The 20,618-nt window shown below is 41.8% G+C and overlaps 1 protein-coding gene across 1 annotated transcript in view; it reads left to right on the plus strand.

Annotated features, from left to right (window-relative positions):
• Nucleotides 1-20,618, plus strand: part of Tasp1 (Taspase 1) — a 60,591-nt gene that overhangs the window by 30,739 nt on the left and 9,234 nt on the right. The window contains exon 6 of the mRNA XM_080275035.1: nt 3,098-3,207. Within this exon, the coding sequence (XP_080131161.1) occupies nt 3,098-3,207 (110 nt within the window). The remainder of the gene's footprint in view (nt 1-3,097; nt 3,208-20,618) is intronic.

A 20,618-nucleotide genomic window follows, 5' to 3' on the forward strand; every position in this document is an offset into this window, starting at 1 on the left:
GCCCAAGAATAACGGGAGCCAGTGCATCCCGTTAGCATTAGCACAGCACAAAACAGATGCCCATTGCATAGACAACTTGTGACCAGGAACACGCCTCTCGTTCTCATCTGCCAGAGTGTTTGCAGGCACTGAGCAGTAGAAGAGGCCAGTTTTGTCTGCATTATATAGAGCGAGGCCCTCCTTCTCAGTCAAGTCTAACAAATTCTGCTGAAATTCCTCCACTCCTTCCTTGCTAGCATCCAGAGCTTCGCCATGGGTCTTACGATTGATAAGGCTGTGTCAGCACTTAAATTTGAACAACCAGCCTTGGATGGCTTGAAGTCTGGGACGTTGTAAAGGTGGGCAAACTTCTTGACAGCAGCCTTCAACTTGGTGCCTTTCACTAGCGCGCCTGCAGCCCGTTGTTGCCGGCACCAGATCAGTATCGAACGGTCGACTTCAGCATGCAGGGGCAAACTCACAGTCTTCCATTCAATATTGTGTCTCTTCTTCTGGCCAAAGTCTGCCTTGCACCGGGCGAGTTTGTCACAGCCTTTCCTGATGTCGTGTAGGGTTGAGCGGGCCAGGTCGTACTCCTCCAAGATGCGGGAAGCGGACCATCCCACGTCAGTCTTACTTAGGATTTCCTGCTTCTTCTCCAGAGTCCTTTTACCCAGTGGTGGGGCCATCATCACACACCCTAGGAAGAGGCATGCAAGGAATAGCAAGGCCTGAAGCAGGTAGGGAACTGTCGTGAAAGCTACCATGTGCTCCACCATAACAGCAGTCCGGGAAGAGTTGTTCACATCACAAGCAATGCGCAGGAACTGAAAGCAAGCACCAGGGGTGTCTGGCAGACGTAGGGTAAACAAACCATCCCGGCACAGTGGTGCCACAGGACCATTCTCACAGATCTGGGTGGAAATTTTTCACGCGACCATAATTTCGAAACGGATGCAAGCATTTGTCTGGATTGTGGGAAAAATATATGAATAATGGTTTGGAATAGCCAGATCTCAGTGTCCGAGTAATGGATGGTCCGGGTAATGGCCTTCCAGATAATCGAGAGATTACCATACTGTATACAAATGCTGGAACATGTAACCCCTTCAACCCAGTGATTTTTTCACCCCCCCTGCCTCCAGACAATTCATTACAGCATAGAGGAGAGTTACTAAACTAGAGAGATTAGCTATACTCCTTATTACTCCTTTCCTTCAAGAAATCTCCCTAAATTAAGTAGTTGCCCGAGATGGCCAGAATAAACCAGAAAATTATGTCACTGGATTGAATGGGTTAAGCATGTCAGGTAGATTTTTTGCAGCCCTTTATTGTAATTTTTTTAAATGTACTAGTAGATAATATTTGATGCTAAGAAGGTTTTGTAATACAGTTCTAATTTAATTTGTTAGTTAACCTGTCACGTCCCGAGCTATTTCGCACCTCCGACACCCCCCAATCCCGAGGTTTTTTTTTTTTTTTTTTGCTAAAACCTCCGCTTTTGGTGAGAAACATCGAAATTTCATAGAGAAATCGCTCACCTGAGGTTTAAAATACTCGATCCAGGTAGCAGTACCTCCATACCTGACTGGGTTATCTAACAGGCTGGCACCAAAGAAAACAAGTTCTGTGGGAGGGTAACTGTTTCACACCACTCATAAACGGTATTTATTTATTTACTTGGTACGAATTTATATGTAGTACAAGAGTATATTGGTTTTCAAACAGTAATATAGACATTATAAGCATTGTTTCACTCACTAACTCATCACCATACCTGAACTTCTTTTGCCACATTACCTGATCATCATTTCTGACTGTTCCTTCCTCTAATGCTATGTAAACTTTGTCCTCCACATTGTCATCGATTGGGGAATCACTCTGGCCCTGAATGTCTTTATTGGCCAGGTCACTGGTAACAGGTGAATTGCCAAGACAATGGCGTGCGTGGGGGGGGGGTGAGGTTATGCGGTGTAAGGCATTGTCCCTGCTTGGCATCTTGTAGAGGAATAGAGGAAGGTGTCCTGTGTATACGTACGAAAAATCACGCGAAAATTGAAAATTTTGCAAATTATGAACCTTGCAATTGCGCGACATACCAGTACGTCATCAGGACTGGCAAATGCAAAATGTTGCAACATACCCATACGTCAACAGGACGCCTCGGGTTAAAGAACACCTCTACAGTGTTAAGTAAGGAATCACTTCTTCTCTCACCAGTAATTTTCTTTTCCTCCAATGTGAGTAGTAACCAGCTGTATTACAGGTATGAACCTGTTTTTTTTTTTTTTTCCACTACCTTAAGATTGGTGGTGGGTGGGGGCACCCATCATGCACTCACTTGATGTGCTGCGTACATGTCTGTCATTCTTTTTCTGTCTCTCCTCCTCTCGTCCTATTTCTATCATCTTCCCTATTGCTGTTTATTGCTCTTCTTTCCACTTCAGGTGGCTCTACTCTGAGTGACAAGCCAAATGGTTCCCAGTAACTCAGGAAACCATTTACAATGCTGGATGGTGGATAATGTGAAGCCTACTGTGTTCCCCTGTTAAATGTGTGGAGACATGCACATGTGGCATCCACCTAGAAACGAAACCTCCACACTTAATCCCATGCCTCACTCTGGCGAGGCACTGTTAAGCAGCATGAGAACATCGATTCACTGCACAGGATGACCCTGCAGGGACAGATGCTTGCCTGCAGTTGATGGGTCTACTCAGTCAGACAGACTGGGGTAGCAGAACATCAGCAGCTACCTCTGGATGATTTTTACACTGTGTGGGATAGTGCCCTCAAAATGAAAAAGATCATGGAGCCTATACCTAATTCCTGCATTAGGAAAAGCATCTAAACTGAATAAAATAATCTTTCAGTAGGAAGAATAAAGTGGAAAAATGTGTCTTCACGTTATATGATTTAAGAATCTGTACTGAAAGTTTAATTTTGTACTGTACTCCAGCTTGCAGATTTGCAGTTCCTCGTAGTATCTGGTGCTCACTTCGTAGTTGTACAGTAGTTTTCTTTACTCTTGAAGATGGAAAAATGACTTTGCATTCAGGTAGAATTTCATAACTATAAGTATACTGCATAAAATTTCTGACATTGTTGTGCTTGTCAGAGCGATCGCAAAGGATCCATGAAGAGAGTTTACGGAACATCCAACGGCTGGAAGAAGGTGGGGCCAAACGACGGAGGTATGCACTGCCTGAGGAGGAGGAGGAAATGCAGGTCAGTGATGTAAACAGAAATGATGCCCTGGAGATACAAGTAGTAAATATGCCAAATTCAAGAGTGAAATAGTGAAGTTAATTTTCACACTGTTTTAGTTCACCTCCTTAGTACAATCCATCTGTGTTGGATTCTAGAGATGGAAAAGCTGAGAATGCATTTTTGATTAAGAGTACAGTACTTAATGCTAGAGTTTATCTTGTCTCCTCCCCTATACTAATCTGTATGGTAAGTCGTCATTATGAATAATTTTTTCACTTTGCGTGTGTGTCCAGGTGCTTGAGAGTGTGAAAGTGGATATATGTGGATAAACTGAAGCTAAATGGAGAGGTGAGAGTGTGAGAGAATGAGAGTTTGGATGGGGTATATGTGCAGGAGTAGGTGAGAATGAAAGGGCAAGAGAAGGAGGGTGTATTGTTGTAACAGATGGAAGGAGAATATAAGAGAGTATGGATCAGTTGGCTCAAGGTTTGTGTGAGTAAGATTGAAAGTTGGACTACAAATGTGGGCGATTGTGTGTGTGTATGTGCGCCAATGCAAGATCGTACAAGCAGTGAGAGAAGAGTTCTGGACAAGTGTGGAAGTGTGCATGGAAAAGTTTGAAAGGAATGAGAGAGTGTTTGTGATTGGAGATATGAATGGAAAAGTAGGGAATGTGAAGATGGATGGTGTAGTTGGTGAATGGGGTGTGCCTGCAGAGATGGATGAGAATGGCAGTGCTTCAGTGGACATTTGTGCCGGGAGGGGGTTGGTGATAGCCAGTACCCTCTTCAGGCACAAAATGATCCATAGGTATATGTGGCATGTGATGAAAAGGGTGGGTGGTGAACATGAATGGAAGGCAATAATTGATTATGTGTGCGTGGATGAAAGGATGAGAATGTGTGTAATGGATGCAAGAGCATATAGAGATTGGGGGAGTGAAGTGGTGGTCAGAATCAAGGTCAAAGGAAATGGAGAAATAGAAGAAGGGAAGGACAGTAGGAAGTAGTTTATGCAAGGAGAATGGAAAGGTTGCAAGAGGATGGAAAAAAGGTAGAATATAAGAGGGAAGTGGAGGAGTGATTGGAGACCTTACAGTGGGGCCATTAGAGTCCGGATTTTTTTTTTTTTTTTTTTTTTTTTTTTTTTTTTCCCCAGTAAAATGTCAATAAAACCCAACCTATACCATCGATCACTTTACTTTGAATAAGAGAGGTAAGTAGATCCTTGGAGAACATAACACGAAATTTGAAGAAAAACAGTAAAATATAAACCTAAGTTCAAGATTTTTGAAAAAGTGGTCTCAGTTACCGCAGGCATGGGGCAGTTAAGACCACAACTAAAAAAAACTTCTGTTTGAAGTAAAAGGGAGGTACCTTTCATCATCATATTTGCTGTACTGTACTATAACCTAAATACTTAAACTTAGCAGACATTAAGTCTACAACTTAGGACACAATAAGTCCACCACTGATCTCACATTAAGCCTACCACGTAGATAACAATAAAGAACTTTCTTGTCAGATGAAAACAAATGTCCTGTTTTCATCATATTTGCTGTGTTGTACAGTATTATTAACACTTAACCAAGTGCACATCAAGTCCACCACTTAGCCCACAAAATTTAGCACACAGTACGTCCCAGAAATGTATAATTTGGTACAACTTCATTCTTTATCTCATCATGTATTTTTACCCTCTGCACAAATCTTTCGACAGTTATAACATCCTTGTTGTCATTCGCTGGCAACTTGAAGGCCACACAACTCAGTTTACACTTATTTGTCTTAGCGTTGTCTGTTAAGTTTGTCTCATCGTAATTGATGATATTGGCCGGAGGTACTCCACTGACACTCTTCCAGATTACGATAGTACTTTTAAACTTCATTTTATGAGACAGCTGCGTGTTTCCTGCTTATATTCTGACACATCCGGTGCATCAGAATATTTGAGTGCCTACTAAGAAACCCACGTGCCCAGTCTTCTCCTGGTAAATTGTCCTTAAACTGTTCGACATGTCTGTGTTGATGACCCAAGTGATCTTGTACAAAATTCTGTAGGTTGAACATATCAAATGCAAGACCAAAATCCCCTGGGGTAGCAGTGTTTTGAGCAATTGACTCCTCTTCAAACTGCAGCAGGGATGTCTTCAAAGGTTCCTTACATCTCCCTGACACGACTTGTTGTAATGATGTTTTGGGGATACAAAACTTTTTGGCTGCCTGATGCTGGCTTCTTCCATCCCTTACTGCAGCAACAGCTCATGTCATGGTCTCAGGAATGTATTGGACCTTGGGGGATGTCACTTTTTTCTTATAATGATGCACCATTGAGAAACAAAAAAAGTATGTAAGTTAAGTAATGGTCTCAATTACCCCGGTACGGTGGTCTCAATTACCCCATATTGTATAAACATTAATACAGTAAACATTAATGTCGATCATTACCAAATTGGTTGTACACATACAGTGGATATGAGGCTACGTATCACTTGAATATGGACTGGCTGAAGGATACGGCTTGGCTACAGCACACCTTAGCATTCACAATTGAAATTTCCTGTCAAGTTAATACAAAAACATCATTAGGATTTAGGGGTACGTGTGGGATCAGTGGAATAATGTGCTTTACATATATTAACCCCTTAACCGCGGGGATGTCTGGAGTGTGCCGTGCGCGTCCTGCGAGGATAATCGTGCTTCGATTGACTTTTTAAAAATATTTGCCTAAAATCAGTCATTAATCCTAGAGTATTATAATTAAATAAGCCTATGGCACATACCTTCAGCTTTCTCCTGGGATGTTTGTTGAGCCTTCATCTACTACTGTAGGTCTTGTGGAGACTTCTGAAGTTGGGTAACGAAGTCTCCACTTTACACTTCCCGATACCCCGTAATGTGGTTACCACTGCCTGATATTATAACTACAAACACTATGAATTCAAGTAGTTTGGAATCCATATTCAAAAAAAAAAAAAAAAAAAAAAAAAAAAAAAAAAACTGTGAAAGCAATGTAAATTACGAGCACATACGAGCTTTCCACTCACGCTCATTCCCCGATGATATTCTGAGGCGGAGCTGTCATTTATTTTATTCATAAACACACTCACACTTTATATTCCTAGTACTTTATTACATTTATTTATATATTCAGTATTTATCCATAAGTTTCTTTCAGTACTAGTAGTTACTCCAGGCATTCACTTTCTTGTTCAGTAAACTAGCGTAGAGAGCAAAGTTTTTACTTTCACTTTCATTACTCCAAGTATTTATACACGCTAGAGCAAAGCTTTCACTTTTACTTTCATTACTCAAGGTATTTATACTCGTATTCATATATTACTAACTACAGTATTTACATTTCTATTTACATTCTCTATTTTATTTACATTATTTCCATTTCCATTTTATTTACACTATGTTATGCACTGTCACTTGCAGTAACATAAAACTATTTTCCACTGTTCAGTTACAGTATATTTACATTCATTGCTTTCACTTGCTATTTACACATTATTTACATTTCCACTTGCACTGTTTTAGAGTCACCAGAAAGATCGTAGTCACTGTCCATCATTATCATTGATAAATTAGCCAGTTCACGTTCTACAGCAGAGTCATTTAGCCCTTCACCCCTTCCCACACGAGGTTTAGTAGGGGTAGAGGTCACAGGGCTCTTTGCAGGGGGCTAAGGACAGGTGCGAATCGAATGTGGTTTCACCTTGAAAGACGACAGTAAACTGAATGATGTGGTCTAGGGGCAGGGAAGGGTTGACAGTGTCAGCCTGGTGACAGATGCTAATTTATATGCTATGAAATGATTGGCAGGAAATCTAGACAGTACATAATATATTAGGTAGTTCCAGGTGAATGTAAATATCACTTAGTCTTCTCCCTTCCTTTCTGATATATATTTTTGTTACAAGAATAGGTCATATGGCATATTTCAAGGGTAAATAAATGGAAAATTAGCGAACGAGTGCATGTGGGGTGTTGCTAGATGATAATTATCCCATTCCAGACATATGGCAGTATCAATTACCTTTTCTCTTTCTTTTATATATTATTATGTATAAGAATAGGGCATAGGGCACATTTCAATGGATAAAATGAGTGGAAAAATCCGTCCAGGATTTGTGTTGTGCAGCGCAGCTGGGCAGGCGGAAGGAGAGGGTAATGGAGGGGAGGTAAGGAGGAGAGTCAAGGACTGGGGGAGAAATGGCTGAATTGTCAACAGTGGATGGGAGTCCAGATGACATTAGCAGAACTGAGTATAGCTGGACACTGGTAGTACTGATAGATGTTACAAGCCACCACTTGAAAGCCCGGGCGAATTTAAAATAACACAGAATCACAAAAGTGACGCCCCGCGGTATGATCCCTTGCTCCCGAGTGTCACGAAAGTGATGCCCCGCGGTTAAGGGGTTTATAGTATACAATCCATACCTACATAACCATACCAACAGCATCTTCACAGATTTATTCGTTCTCCCTAGGAATCACCTTAAGTAAAATCATCTTAAGGTGGTCTCAGTTGCCCCGGGTGGTCTCAATAGCCCCTCTGTATGGTAAATATGGATTGGAGCAGATGGGGGACGTGGAAGGTGTGTGCAAGATATTCACAGAAGAAATCTGTGCAGCATACGAGGTGGTGTGTGGGTTGAAGAGAAGATGAAAAGGGGTGCAGGAAACAGCATGGTGGAATGAAGAGGTGAGAGAGGCTGTGGCACAAAAGAAGAAAGCATATAGTGAGTGGATGAGAAACAGGGGCATGGAAGAAGTTGAGAGACAGAAGAGTGAGTTTTATGTAGAGAGGAAGAGAGAGGGGAAAAGATTAGTAGGAGAGAATAAGAAGAGAGTGGATGAGGAATTTGGAAGGAATTTGAGTGTAAAATGGAGGGAATGTAAGAAAATGTTCTGGAAAGAGGTAAAGAGAGTTAGACAGGGTGCCAAAGAAGTTAGTTGGGGAATGAAAGATAAAAATGGTAGATTACTAGTAGAGAAGGCAGAAGAAGTGAGCAGATGGAGAGAACATTTTAAAGAACTGTTGAACATAGAGAATGGAAGTAATCCGAGTGTAAATGGCTGGGGAATGGCTGGGAGAAGAAGGGATGTGAGAAGAGAGGAAGAAATCAGTAGGATGGAACTTGTGGAAACCATGAAGAAAGTTAAAATAGGGAAAACCCCAGGAATTAATGGGGTGTGTGGTGAAATGCTGAAGTATGGGGGAGAGATAGTAGTAGAATGGATGTGGAAGATGTGCAGATTGGCCTGGGAGGATGGTAGAGTCCCAGAGGATTGGAATTCAGGTATAATTATTCCCCCTTACAAAGGAAAAGGGAAAAAGAAGTATGTGGTAATCATGGGGGCATTTGTCTTCGTAGTATAATAGGAAAAGTATATGGTAGGATACTTATTGACCGAGTTAGGGAAATAACAGAGGAATTAGTTGGAGAAGAACAGGGAGGGTTTAGGAATGGAAGAGGTTGTGTAGATCAGATATTCATTCTTAGATCTTTATTGGAAAAGTTTCTCGAGAAGGGAAAGAAGTTGTATGTGGCCTTCATGGATTTGGAAAAGCATATGTCAGGGTGGATATACAAGGATTGTGGAAAGTATTAGGAATATATGGAGTAGATGGAAAGTTGTTGAATGCCGTGAATATGTATGAGGATGCTAAGGCTGCAGTGCGTGTGGTAGTGAACTGAGTGAATTCTTCTATTTGAAGGTTGGATTGAAACAAGGATATGTCATGTCTCCATGGTTGTTCAATCTGTATATGGAAGGGGTTATAAAAGAGATACAAGGTAGGGCAGTGGATGTTGAAGCAACCCTAGTGAGAGAGGACAGTGTTTGGAAACTCCCTGTACTGTTGTTTGAAGATGATACTGCATTGTTAAGTGAAGACAAAGGGGAGCTGCAAGGCTTTGTGGATGAGTTTGGGAGAGTTTGTAAGAAACGGAATCTGAAGGTGAATGTAGGGAAGAGTAAAGTTATGGTCTTCAAGAGAAGTGAAGTCAGTGACTGTACAGTGCTGTTGGATGAGGAGGAAATGGAAAATGTGACTGCATTTAAGTACTTGGGTAGTGTGATGAGTAAGGATTGAAGTTTAGAGGGTGAAGTGCTTGAAAGGGTACAACAAGGAAGCAAGGTTGCTGGTTCCCTGAAAGCAGTGATAAGAAACAGGGAAGTGAGTATGGAAGTGAAAAAGTTAATACAAGAGAGTATTGTGATACCAACTCTAATGTATGGAAGCGAAGCTTGGACCTTGTTGGAGGGACAGAAGTCAAGAGTGAGGGCAGTGGAAATGAATTATTTGAGAGGAGCATATGGAGTCACATGGAGAGACAGGCTGATAAATTAGGAAGTGAAGGAATATTGTGGTGTGGATGTGGATATGATAGGAAGCATTAGGAGAAACACACTGAGGTGGTTTAGCAATGTGGAGAGGATGCAGAGTGCAAGACTGACGAGGAGAGTGTATGCGAGCGAGGTGGAAGGGAGGAGATGGAGGGGGAGGCCAAGGATGAGATGGAGGGATGGAGTGGAGAGATATATGAGAGAGGGGGTGTGTGAGCTGGGAGCAGGGCAGTGAAATGGTTTTGGACAGGGCGACATGGAGGCAATTTGCTTGTGGCCATCCCTTATGGGATTAAGGCGTCTGGCAATAGATAGATCAATAGTGTGTGTGTGTGTTTACCTGTTTGCCTATTTGTATTTACCTATTTGTAGTATACAGGAATTGAGCTAAGCTCATGTTGTCCTGTCTCCATATCTACATTTATCTAGTCTAGTTGTAAACATACAAATGTTCTTTGCCTGCACCACCTCTTCGTCTAACTCATTCCAAATACTTATGTTTTTATTCGGGAAACTGAATTTTTAAAGATCATTAAGACATCTACTTTCCTCAACTTGAAGTCATGACCTCTTGTTCTTCCATCATCCAACACAAGTAGATCCTCTCTATCCACCCTTTCCAGTTCTCTTACATTTCTGAATATCATGATCAAGTCACCTCTTTCCCATCTCTCATGCAGTGTTGGTAACTTCAGTTTTTCCAATCTCTCTTCCTAGGTGAGTTCCCATAAACATGGTATCATCCTCATTGCCATCCGTTGAACCCTCTCTAGTTTATCAGTATGCTTCTTCAAATGAGGTGACCATACCACAGCCGCATACTCCAGTCTTGGTCTTGTCGTGGTCACTATCAACTCCCTCAGCATTTCTTCGTCCCTATAATTAAAAGCCACTCTTATGTTGGTCAGTAATCCATAAGTTCTTCCAATTATTTTGTTTATATGCATTTCTGGTGACAAGTCATCCTGAACAATCACTCCCAAGTCTTTCTCATCTTTTCTTTTACAGATTATCTCCCTGCCTATTTTATATGTCCAGTGCAGTCTTTTTGTGCTCATTCCCATTTCTAATACATGACACTTCTTGGCATTAAAATCCATTTTCCAAGTGTGGCTTCATCCGTGGAGTTTGTCCAAGTCCTCTTGCAGTTTTTTACAACTATCAGTATGGTACCTTTAATATGTTTCATGAGTTTAGCATCATCTGCAAACATACTCATGTAACTATTTAAACCCTGTGGTAAATCATTTCCATATATCAGAGACATTATTGGGGCTAAGACAGAGCCCTGGGGTACTCCACTAGTCACGATTCTCCACTGTGAAACCTTATCTCTTATAACTGTTCTCATATGCCTTCCTATCAAATAATCTTCCATCCACTTTAATAGTTTCCCATGCACCCCTCCAAAGGTCTTCAACTTCCACAGCAGTCTCCTGTAAGGCACCCTGTCAAATGCTTTCTTGAGATCAAGATAGACACACTCTGCCCATCCTTCTCTCTCTTGTGTGACATCTATTACCGGGTACTCTACTGTAGAAACTTAATAGGTTAGTAACACATGATCTTCCTTCCCTAAAACCAAATTGTCTTGGTGTTATCACTTCATTTTCTTCTAAATACTTTATCCATCTTTTTCTAATAATTTTTACACAAATTTTACAAATAATACTATTAAGTGATACAGGTCTGTAATTGACTGGATCTTCCCTATCTCCTCCCTTGAAGATTGGCACAATACTTGCACTTTTTCAGTCTTTAGGTAACTCCATTTTCCAGCGAAGTCTTGATGATGACATAAACAGGCCACACTAACTGGTCAGCACATTCCTTCAGGATCCATCCAGCCACACCATCTGGTCCCATTACTTTTCTCACATCCAAATCCCTCGTCAGCTGCAGCACCTCATTCACGTCAACAATAATTTCTGCCATTCCTATCATCCTGCGTTCTATTTCAGGTTCCCTAAATTCCTCTTCAAACACAAAGACTGACTGCAGTTTGTTATTCATTATTTCACATGATTCTTCTTCTCTTTCGTAAGTTTCATCTCCATCCCTCAATCATATTATACTGTCCTTAACTATCATTTTACCATTTACAAACCTATGAAATAATTTTGGCTCTTTTTACATTTAGTTACAATATCTTCTTCATATTTCCTTTCTTCTTCTCTCCACACCGTTACATATTCATTTCTTACCTGCTTGTTCTCCTCCCAAGCCCTTTCACTATACCTTCTCCTCACTTTATTCCATGCTCTTTTTCTTGCCTCATGTGCCATTCTACATCTGTTGTTAAACCATTCTTTCTTCCTTTCCATAGCTGTGGAAAATTTTGGAACATATGTGGTAGGTGGGGGTGCTCACCATCCACTCACTCGATGTAGTGCTGCTGTTGGGTGTCTGCCCTTTCCTCTCCCCCATCCTTCTTTCCTTCCATCCTCCTCTGTCTTCCTTTCCTTCATTCTTTCCTTGTCCTTCTGCCTGCAGGTAACTTTACACTCCATCTTCTGTCTTTCTTTCCTTCGTTCTTTCCTCTTCCTTCTGCCTGTGGGTGACTCTACACTGAGTGACAAGCCAAATGGTTTCCTGTACACCAGGAAACCATTTACTGTGCTGGGTGGTAACCATATAACCAAATTTAGGCACCTGGTGGTTTAGTGGGTAATTATTTCGCTCCAATCGGATTGAGCCGGTGAAGGTTTATATCCAAGGGATGGTTGGGGTTGATTGTTCATGTAATGCCACTCAGGGATGAGTGAGGCTGGTCACTCTCATCTTAAATGTCAGGACCAACTGCCTAGCCCCAGGCTCCTATGCTTCTCATGGAGCAGTGTAGGATTGGATGATGGATGGATGGATTTACAAACTCCTGTTTTATACACTACTATCAGAAACTCATATTTCTCATCAACATTTGTGATCATATTCATTTTACTCCAGTCTACATTTTGGAAAAAGTTCCTCAGGTAAGCAGATCTGCCTTCCCATAATTGTATCTACTGTATTTTCTCTGTGTTTTTCATCTCGTTCTCCTTCCCTTACTCCCACCACTTCCATCTCAATAACCAGATGATCACTTTTACCGAAGGAGCATTGGTAGGTTATGTTCCTCACATCATTTGGGTCCTTTCTGAATACTAAGTCGCGCCTTGATGGTTCGTCATCACCCCTAATTCTTGAATTTTCTTTAATTACTTGGGTTAACATGTTTTCCATCACCAATTCCCTTAATTTATTTCCCTGTGATTCCTCATTGCTCCCAGCATCCATACTTTCCCAGTCAACTTCTCTACAATTGAAATCTCCCATTATTATTATTTAATTTATTCATTCAGTTATCATCTTTAGTTTAATGATGGATTCTCTTATTAACTGTTCGTAATCATCTTCTGTCCATGCCCTAGTTTTGGGAGGCATATAAAATACTATTACATCTATTTTTTCTCCATAACTATCCTCTGTTTCAACTCCCAAAAGTACAGCCATGGTATTTTCAATTTCTATATTTTTTGCTCTTAGGTCATTACGGGCTCATGCCTCCCCCAAACTTGCTTTCTCTATCCTTCCTCCAAATATAATTGTACCATCCAAATAATTTTGTATCAACATCTCGGGGCAACTTAGTCTCCACCAGGCAAACAATTTCAGGTTTATTTCATTTATATAGTCTCCAATTTCCCCTATCTTATATATTAACCCATCCATATTACTATACACACAGCTGACCACAAACACACATACACTAATTATAAGAGAGCCAACTGGGAGGCCTTTGTAACTGAAACAGAACAACGTTTTGAAACACTAAACAGTACACCCATCACAAACATCAGCACTGCTGTGCACACTTTCAATACAGTTATACAAAATGCAGACAAAAGACACATCCCTAGAGGCAACAGAAAGAGACACAACCCCAACTTCACACCAGAAATTCAAGGCCTCATCAGACAACGGGACACACTGCGACACTCCCCAACACCCCATACACAAGACACCATACAATAAATACAAGAACTCAACACTTAGATAAACAGTAAAATATCAGAACAGCAAACACCAAACTGGAAAAATTACCTCCAAACACTTGACCACAAAACAAACATCAGCAAACTCTACAAAACACTAAACACCATCACACTTTCCAACAGCAACACCACACAGTCACACGCTGCCATCACAACAACAGACACCATACCCTCAAACGAACAACAAGCAAACACTCTCATCAATCACTTTTCACAAGTCAGCCATCTAAACCCCCATCCTGAAGACCGACGTATCATCCGACGTAAGAGACAGTTTCCCACAGACTCAGACTACGCACCTTTCACTTACAACCAGACGAAGCACATCATTAACAACCTTGAGCACTCATCTGCCTGTGGACCAGACAACATAAGCAACATTCACCTTAAAACCTTGGACCACAAGGCATACAAGTACGCACCAACATAAACTTCAACTACTCACATAACATAATGCCCAACATCTGGAAGCATGGCATTATCATCACTATCCCTAAGCCCAACAAAGACCCCACATTACCCTCCTCACACCGCCCCATCACACTCCTCTGCACCCCCTCTAAAGTCACTGAATGACTGGTACTACAACTAGTCACACCTCACATTCCCTTAGCCCAGTCACAACATGGCTTTAGGCCACTACACTCCACAAACACCCTTCTTACAGACCTCACACAGAGAGTTTTCGATGGCATGAATTCAGCTAGGCCACCACACAGAACACTTCTAATCACACTAGACATCAGCAAAGCTTTTGATGCCATCCCCCGCCACAACCTCACAAACAAAATACTCAACACAAACATGAACAATAACACAAAAAGATGGCTGGCAAACTACTTAGCAGGCAGATGTGCACACGTAACATTTGCCGGTCAGTCTTCTAATACCAGAGACTTCACAAACGGCGTCCCCCAAGGATCTGTTTTGTCCCCTACACTCTTTAACCTATACATGCACGACATACCCACACCCCACACACCAGATACACATGGCTTCCTATGCAGATGATATAACACTTACATGTATGCACCAAAATGCAAACACAGCTGCACACATCATCCATCCTTACTTCAACACACTACACAAATTGTTCACCACAAACAGGCTCAAAATAGCCCCAGCCAAATCTACAGTGACCCTTCTCACAAACTGGACAGCAGAACACAGTCACATCCAACACCTCACCATAAAGAACACTCCCCTACCACATGCTCACCCAAAATCCTTGGTGTAACATACAATACATCACTGTCATTTAAACAACACATCACAAACATTAAAAATAAAATAACACCAAGACTCAATGCCTTGAGGTCAACAGCCCATACAACATTCTGACACAATAAAGAAACCACCACCACAGTATACAAAGAATACATACGTTCAGTGATGAATTATGCGAGCCCTGCCTGGGCTCCTAACCTCACCAAAACACACTACAACACTCTACAGACCATACGGAACAAGGCCCTAAAAATAATCACAGGCTGCACAGCTACTACACCTACAGACCACCTACATCAAGAAACCAAAGTCCTCAAAGTCAGGGATCATCTAGACATGAGAGGCACCCAGTTTCTTGCTGCATCCTCCACAAACCCACAACATTCACTGTATCACATGGCAGCACATCCATCCACACCAGGGCATATCAAAACATCTCCAAGCACACGATACCATACACAAATACTAACATCTCTCCCCTCTCGCCCACCTCAGACCAGCTTCCAGAAGCATATCCACATTCAGATCACTCGCCGCTCCATTCGGTCACTTAAAGACAACACACAGCAGCATGCACAGCCTCCTGACATCCACCCTTCTGAATCCTATCTCCCTCGTAAGGACAGGGTCCACCTGGCCAGGCTGAGATGTGGGCACCATCCAGCCCTCTTAACCCGAGGCATCCCATCGACATATGAGTACGTCACAGTGTTTTGTCACAGCTAGACCCATTGACATACCAGTACATCGTGCAATTGCAAGGTTCATAATTTGCACAATTTTCAATTTTCGCGTGTGATTTTCGGTACGTATACATGGGACACCTTCCTCTAGGAGATGCCAGGCAGGGACAATACCTTACCCCGCATCTCCCCCCCCGCATGCCATTGTCTCGGCAATTTACCTATTACCAGTGACCTGGCCAATAAGGACATTCAGGGCCAGAGTGATTCCCCAATTAATGACAATGTGGAGGACGAAGTTATTGTAGCATTAGAGGAAGAAATAGTGAGAAATAATGATCAGATAATGTCGCCAAAAAAGGTCAGGTATGTTATTGTGTTAGTGAGTGAAACAATGCATATATTGTCCATATTACTGTTTGAAAACCAATATACTCTCGTACTGCATATAAATTCATACCAGATAAATAAATAAATACAGTTTATGAGTGGTGTGGAATAGTTACCCTCCCATAGAACTCGTTTTCTTTGGAGCCAGCCTGATAGAAAACCCAGTAAGGAAAGAAGTACAGCTACCTGTATCGAGTATTTTAAAGTCAGGTGAGCAATTTTTCTATGAATTTTCAATGTTTCTCACCAAAAGTGGAGGTTTGAGCCAAAATTTTTTTTTTCCAAAATTGTTCAGGATTGGGGGGAGTCATTGGTGGAAAATTGGTCAGGACAGAGTGGGTTAAGCTGCTGGAAGAGGCTGGATGACTCCATCAACTGATGCATGTCCAAGATGCAACACAGCACCCCATACTATTAAGCATATTATGGAAGACTGTATTGCACACAATCACCTATGCCAACAACACAACATACACTCTTTGAGAGCTCTGTGGGAAAGCCCGGTCTTGGCCATGGCCTTCCTATGGGACTCGGGGCTGTTCGGCCAGACTGCCTAGGGAACAACTACTACTACTGCTACTATACATGATAGATTTACAGCACTAGTTTTATCTTTACCCACTCCTCTCTTTTTCGTATTCATGTCCATACCCCTTGTTTCCTTCACTTCTAATTCCTCACATACCTCTTCCTTACTTTCATATCCATCACTCTCCAAAAAAAAGTTTTACATTCTTCCTCTGTCCTCCTGCCATTTTTTTCCTTTACTTTTTACTTCAAAGATTTTAAAACTTCTCTTTCTTCTTCATTCAAATCTTTTCTTACTGTAATATTATACAGTATTTTCCATCCCTGCCTCTTTACTCAGTTTCCAGGTCACTTTAAGTATATCATTTACTACACTTTTTGATGACAACTTAACTCTCATTGGTCATGCTTCCCCCATTCTTATATGGCCCTATCCTCCTTACTCCCTCAATTTCTTTTTCCCACTTGTTTCCTTCGGGATCGCTCTTGCCCAGTATTTTTCTCACCAGATTGGTGTGTCTCTCGAGTCTCACAGATCTAACCTTTTCTTCCTCCTCCCTATTTCCAAATATTACCACACATCTATTCCTCTCTGCAGTTTCTCTCACTATTTTCTCTTTTTTTCTTCATTATTTTCACTACATTTTCTTCCATTTTTTCTTGTTCATATCCCTTTCGTCCTGAATGATTTCCCTTAAGTTGACCACTTCTTTCTGTTCTTCTTCCACATGTGCCGACTTTGCCTTTTGCTCTTCTAACACACTACTCACCCTCTCTGTTTTGTTACTGCTCTCTTCTAGATTTCTCCGTAATTCAATATTTTCTCACTTCAAATTCTCATCTCCTGGTTCACTGTCTCATTTGCCTGGATCAGACTCTGTATGGTATTCTCGGTATTTTCAGGCATGTTTTTTAATACTAAATCCTTCACTTTTTTTCCTAGTTCACTAATCCTCATAATCAATATTTTAACCAGATCCATGACAATTGTTTCACTGTCAAATCCTGGAAATTCGAGTCCCTTGATGTTTACATTGTCGGCCATGTTTGAGGTTGGTTACAAAAATAAACAGCTGTTGCTGAAAATACTATAAACATTCATGCATACTCACTGACAACAACTCTTTATATTTTTGGTAGTCTGTATTAACTTACAATACTTTAAACTTAAGACAAGACTAAAGGAGATAGGACAAACATAATTCCTTAAAACTACTTCAGGTTTGCAGCAGTGGCTAAGAGGCAGTCGAGACATGTCTGTTCGCTCTGGCTGATCTGCTGTGTGTGTGTGTGTGTGTGTGTGTGTGTGTGTGTGTGTGTAAGAGAGAGAGAGAGAGAAAGTGAGTCAGTGAGAGAGAGTGAATGATTGAGTGAGTGAGAAGTCCATAGTTGCTTACTGTACAGAAGAAAATTGCTAATTAAATTCCATTGGTAGCTGTGATGCTGATTGGCAGTTCCCCCAGTTCATGGTACCAGTAAAATTATGTGATATCATGGACCATGTAACTCATTAATGAGGACTGATTGTACTTATTCAGTCATTTGTAGTGACAGGTATCCCTCACTTTAAGTCAGAGACATGTTCCAGTACTTTATAATGTTTTCCTGGCACTGATAAGGATACTGCATGTGGCGGCGCTGAACACCATAGGTGGGGCAACTGTGGTGTCCACTTGGGAGCCATCTCTTCTCATATTTCTGTGTACCTCAGTGTGGAGAAGAGCCTGATCTGACCTCGGTGAGGCACTATATATTACAAGGGGGTACCAGTTCCCTGCATGGAATAGCTGTATACAAGGTCTGTTCAGAAAATATCTGACCGTAGGTTCTAAAAAAACAAATAGCTAACCTGTTGAGCTAGGACACTAATCCCCATCACAGTAGGCCCCTTCTGACTTGACACACGTAGCCCAGCCGTCTTTTCACTTCCTGAAACATTTTCCAGAGTCAGTTTTCAGTGTCTTCACAGGTGCTTCATCATATTGGTCATGATGAACGTTGCTCAAGATGTGTTGGAGTGTGCAAATCGTGAACTGGTCTTTCTGAAGACTGTTATCATTGGAGATGAGCCTTGAGTGTATGGGTATGACCCAGAAACCAAAGCAGAGTCATTCCAGTGGGAGCATACAGGGTCGTCTCGGTCAAAAAAAAAAAAGCACGACAGGTCAACAGCAAAGTGAAATGTTTGCTTTTTTTTTTTTTTTTTTTTTTTTCCCCCCCCCCCCCCCCCAAGTACTGTGATGTTGAGCATCATGAATATGCACCAGAGGGTCAGACTGTCAACAGATGTTACTACCTCAGCACTATCTGTTGTTTTCATGATGTAGTTCAGTGGAAGAGACCAGACCTTTGGAAAGCAGCAAGTTGGAAGCTGCACAGTGACAGTGCCCATACTCATTCTTCTCAACCGATTCAGGAATTATTAGCCAAGCACATCGTCCTGCAGGCCCGGTAGGCTCTCAACTCACCAGACATGGCTGCGTGCAACTTTCGGTTATTCCCCAAGCTCAGAACTCTGCTGAAAGGTTCCCAATTTGAGACAAGAGATCATGACAAATGTGACAAAGCATCTGCAGGAAATACTGAACACCAACTTTGAAAAATGCTTCAGGCAGTGGAAAGAATGCTGAGCTACTTGTGTCCAGTCAGAAGGGGGCCTACTGTGAGGGAGATTAGTGTCCTAGCTCAAAAGGTTTCAATAGGATCTCGCCAATAACTACTTTGACAATTACGTTTTCGGCAATAACGGTAAGTTAGAACAGATACCCAGTTTCTATAATAACGTTTGGATTCACTCGAATAACGGTTATTTCATGAATGCCAGGTTGTTACATAACAAATATGTCCATAACAAGATGAGGAATGAAACAGACAAACAAGAAGAGGTGAAGGAAATTGCCGAAAATGTGAGCAGTAGCGAGGAGGAGATGGAGGATCCTTCTCTCACCACCTCCCCTGACTCGCCCACCGCTGTCCTCTCCACCTCCACTGCCCCACCTGACTCACCAGCCACCTCCCCCTTCACCTCCACAGCCTCACCTGACTCACCTGCTCCACCTGGTGTACCTGCAACCCCGACCATAATTACTGTTGCTGTATTCTGGAAGAAATATAACATTCAAAGGGCCATAAATTTCTTCGTCAAACCCGGAATAATGCAACATTGGCAACTGTTAAACAAGCGTGGTTGGCACTCCTGCCACAACTCAAGTCTGCTGAGATGGAGAGAGAGCAGCCATCAGAATAAATGACTAATAATTGGGCTTGTAAAAAATATGATTTCAAGAAAATACCAGAAACAGTATCATGACTGAGTGAATGCCCGCCATCAGTCACTCTTCACTTGCTTTCTTTCACAACGCTAGCCAGCCGAGGGAGAACAACAGAGAGGGGTTGAGTAGATGATGACATTGATGACACTGGGGACTTTCCTGAAGCTTCTGACTTCATGGGGTTTGATAAAGTGTTGACGGAAGCAGGTGACCCTGGCACGAGAGGCAGGAGTGGGGACAAGGCCAGCGAGGGGTCAGGGGGTATGCTGCAGTAGCTTCCATGCTTAAGCCTCGAAACAGTCATCACACCAAACACCTTATTAACTTGTTTAAGGTGAGTTTTATGTTACTCATGACAATTTAACAACTAATCTTATTATTTTAGCTAAAAAAAATTAGTGATTGGAGGGCTCCAAATGGGAAAAATGGGTAAAAGTCGTAGGGTGGCGGCACCAATAAACCCATTATACACGTATTTTAATGTAACTCAAACAACATTTTCGCTAATAACAGCATTTTTCTGGCACCAATTAGACATTATTAGCGAGATCCTACTGTAGCAATTTATTGTTTTAGAGCCTTAGGTTGGATACTTTCTGAACAGACCTTGTACAGTAATGTATACACCCGAGGAAAGTTCCGCCTTATATACATGCCTGTCAGTTCGGACCTTTATGTGTGAGACAACTACTAATGAAGCATCAGCCAGACACTCAAATGTCTGGTACCACTGTGTGGGTGGGGAGAGGTTAAGAGAGGAGGAAGGCTGGGAGAGCTGATGGTTCCTATCCCTCCCTCTTCCATCCCCATCCATCTCAGGCAGTTACCAGATAGATGAATGTTGGCTACTGCTTTGCTACCACTTGTCTCACATTTACTATTTCGAAGTGGCAAGCGGGTGTGTAACACGTAACTTTCCATGGGTGTACCTGTAGG

This window comes from Coenobita brevimanus, chromosome 60 (assembly GCF_032717465.1).
Source record: "Coenobita brevimanus isolate Jiangsu-jjx chromosome 60, ASM3271746v2, whole genome shotgun sequence".
NCBI classification, from domain to species: domain Eukaryota; kingdom Metazoa; phylum Arthropoda; class Malacostraca; order Decapoda; family Coenobitidae; genus Coenobita; species Coenobita brevimanus.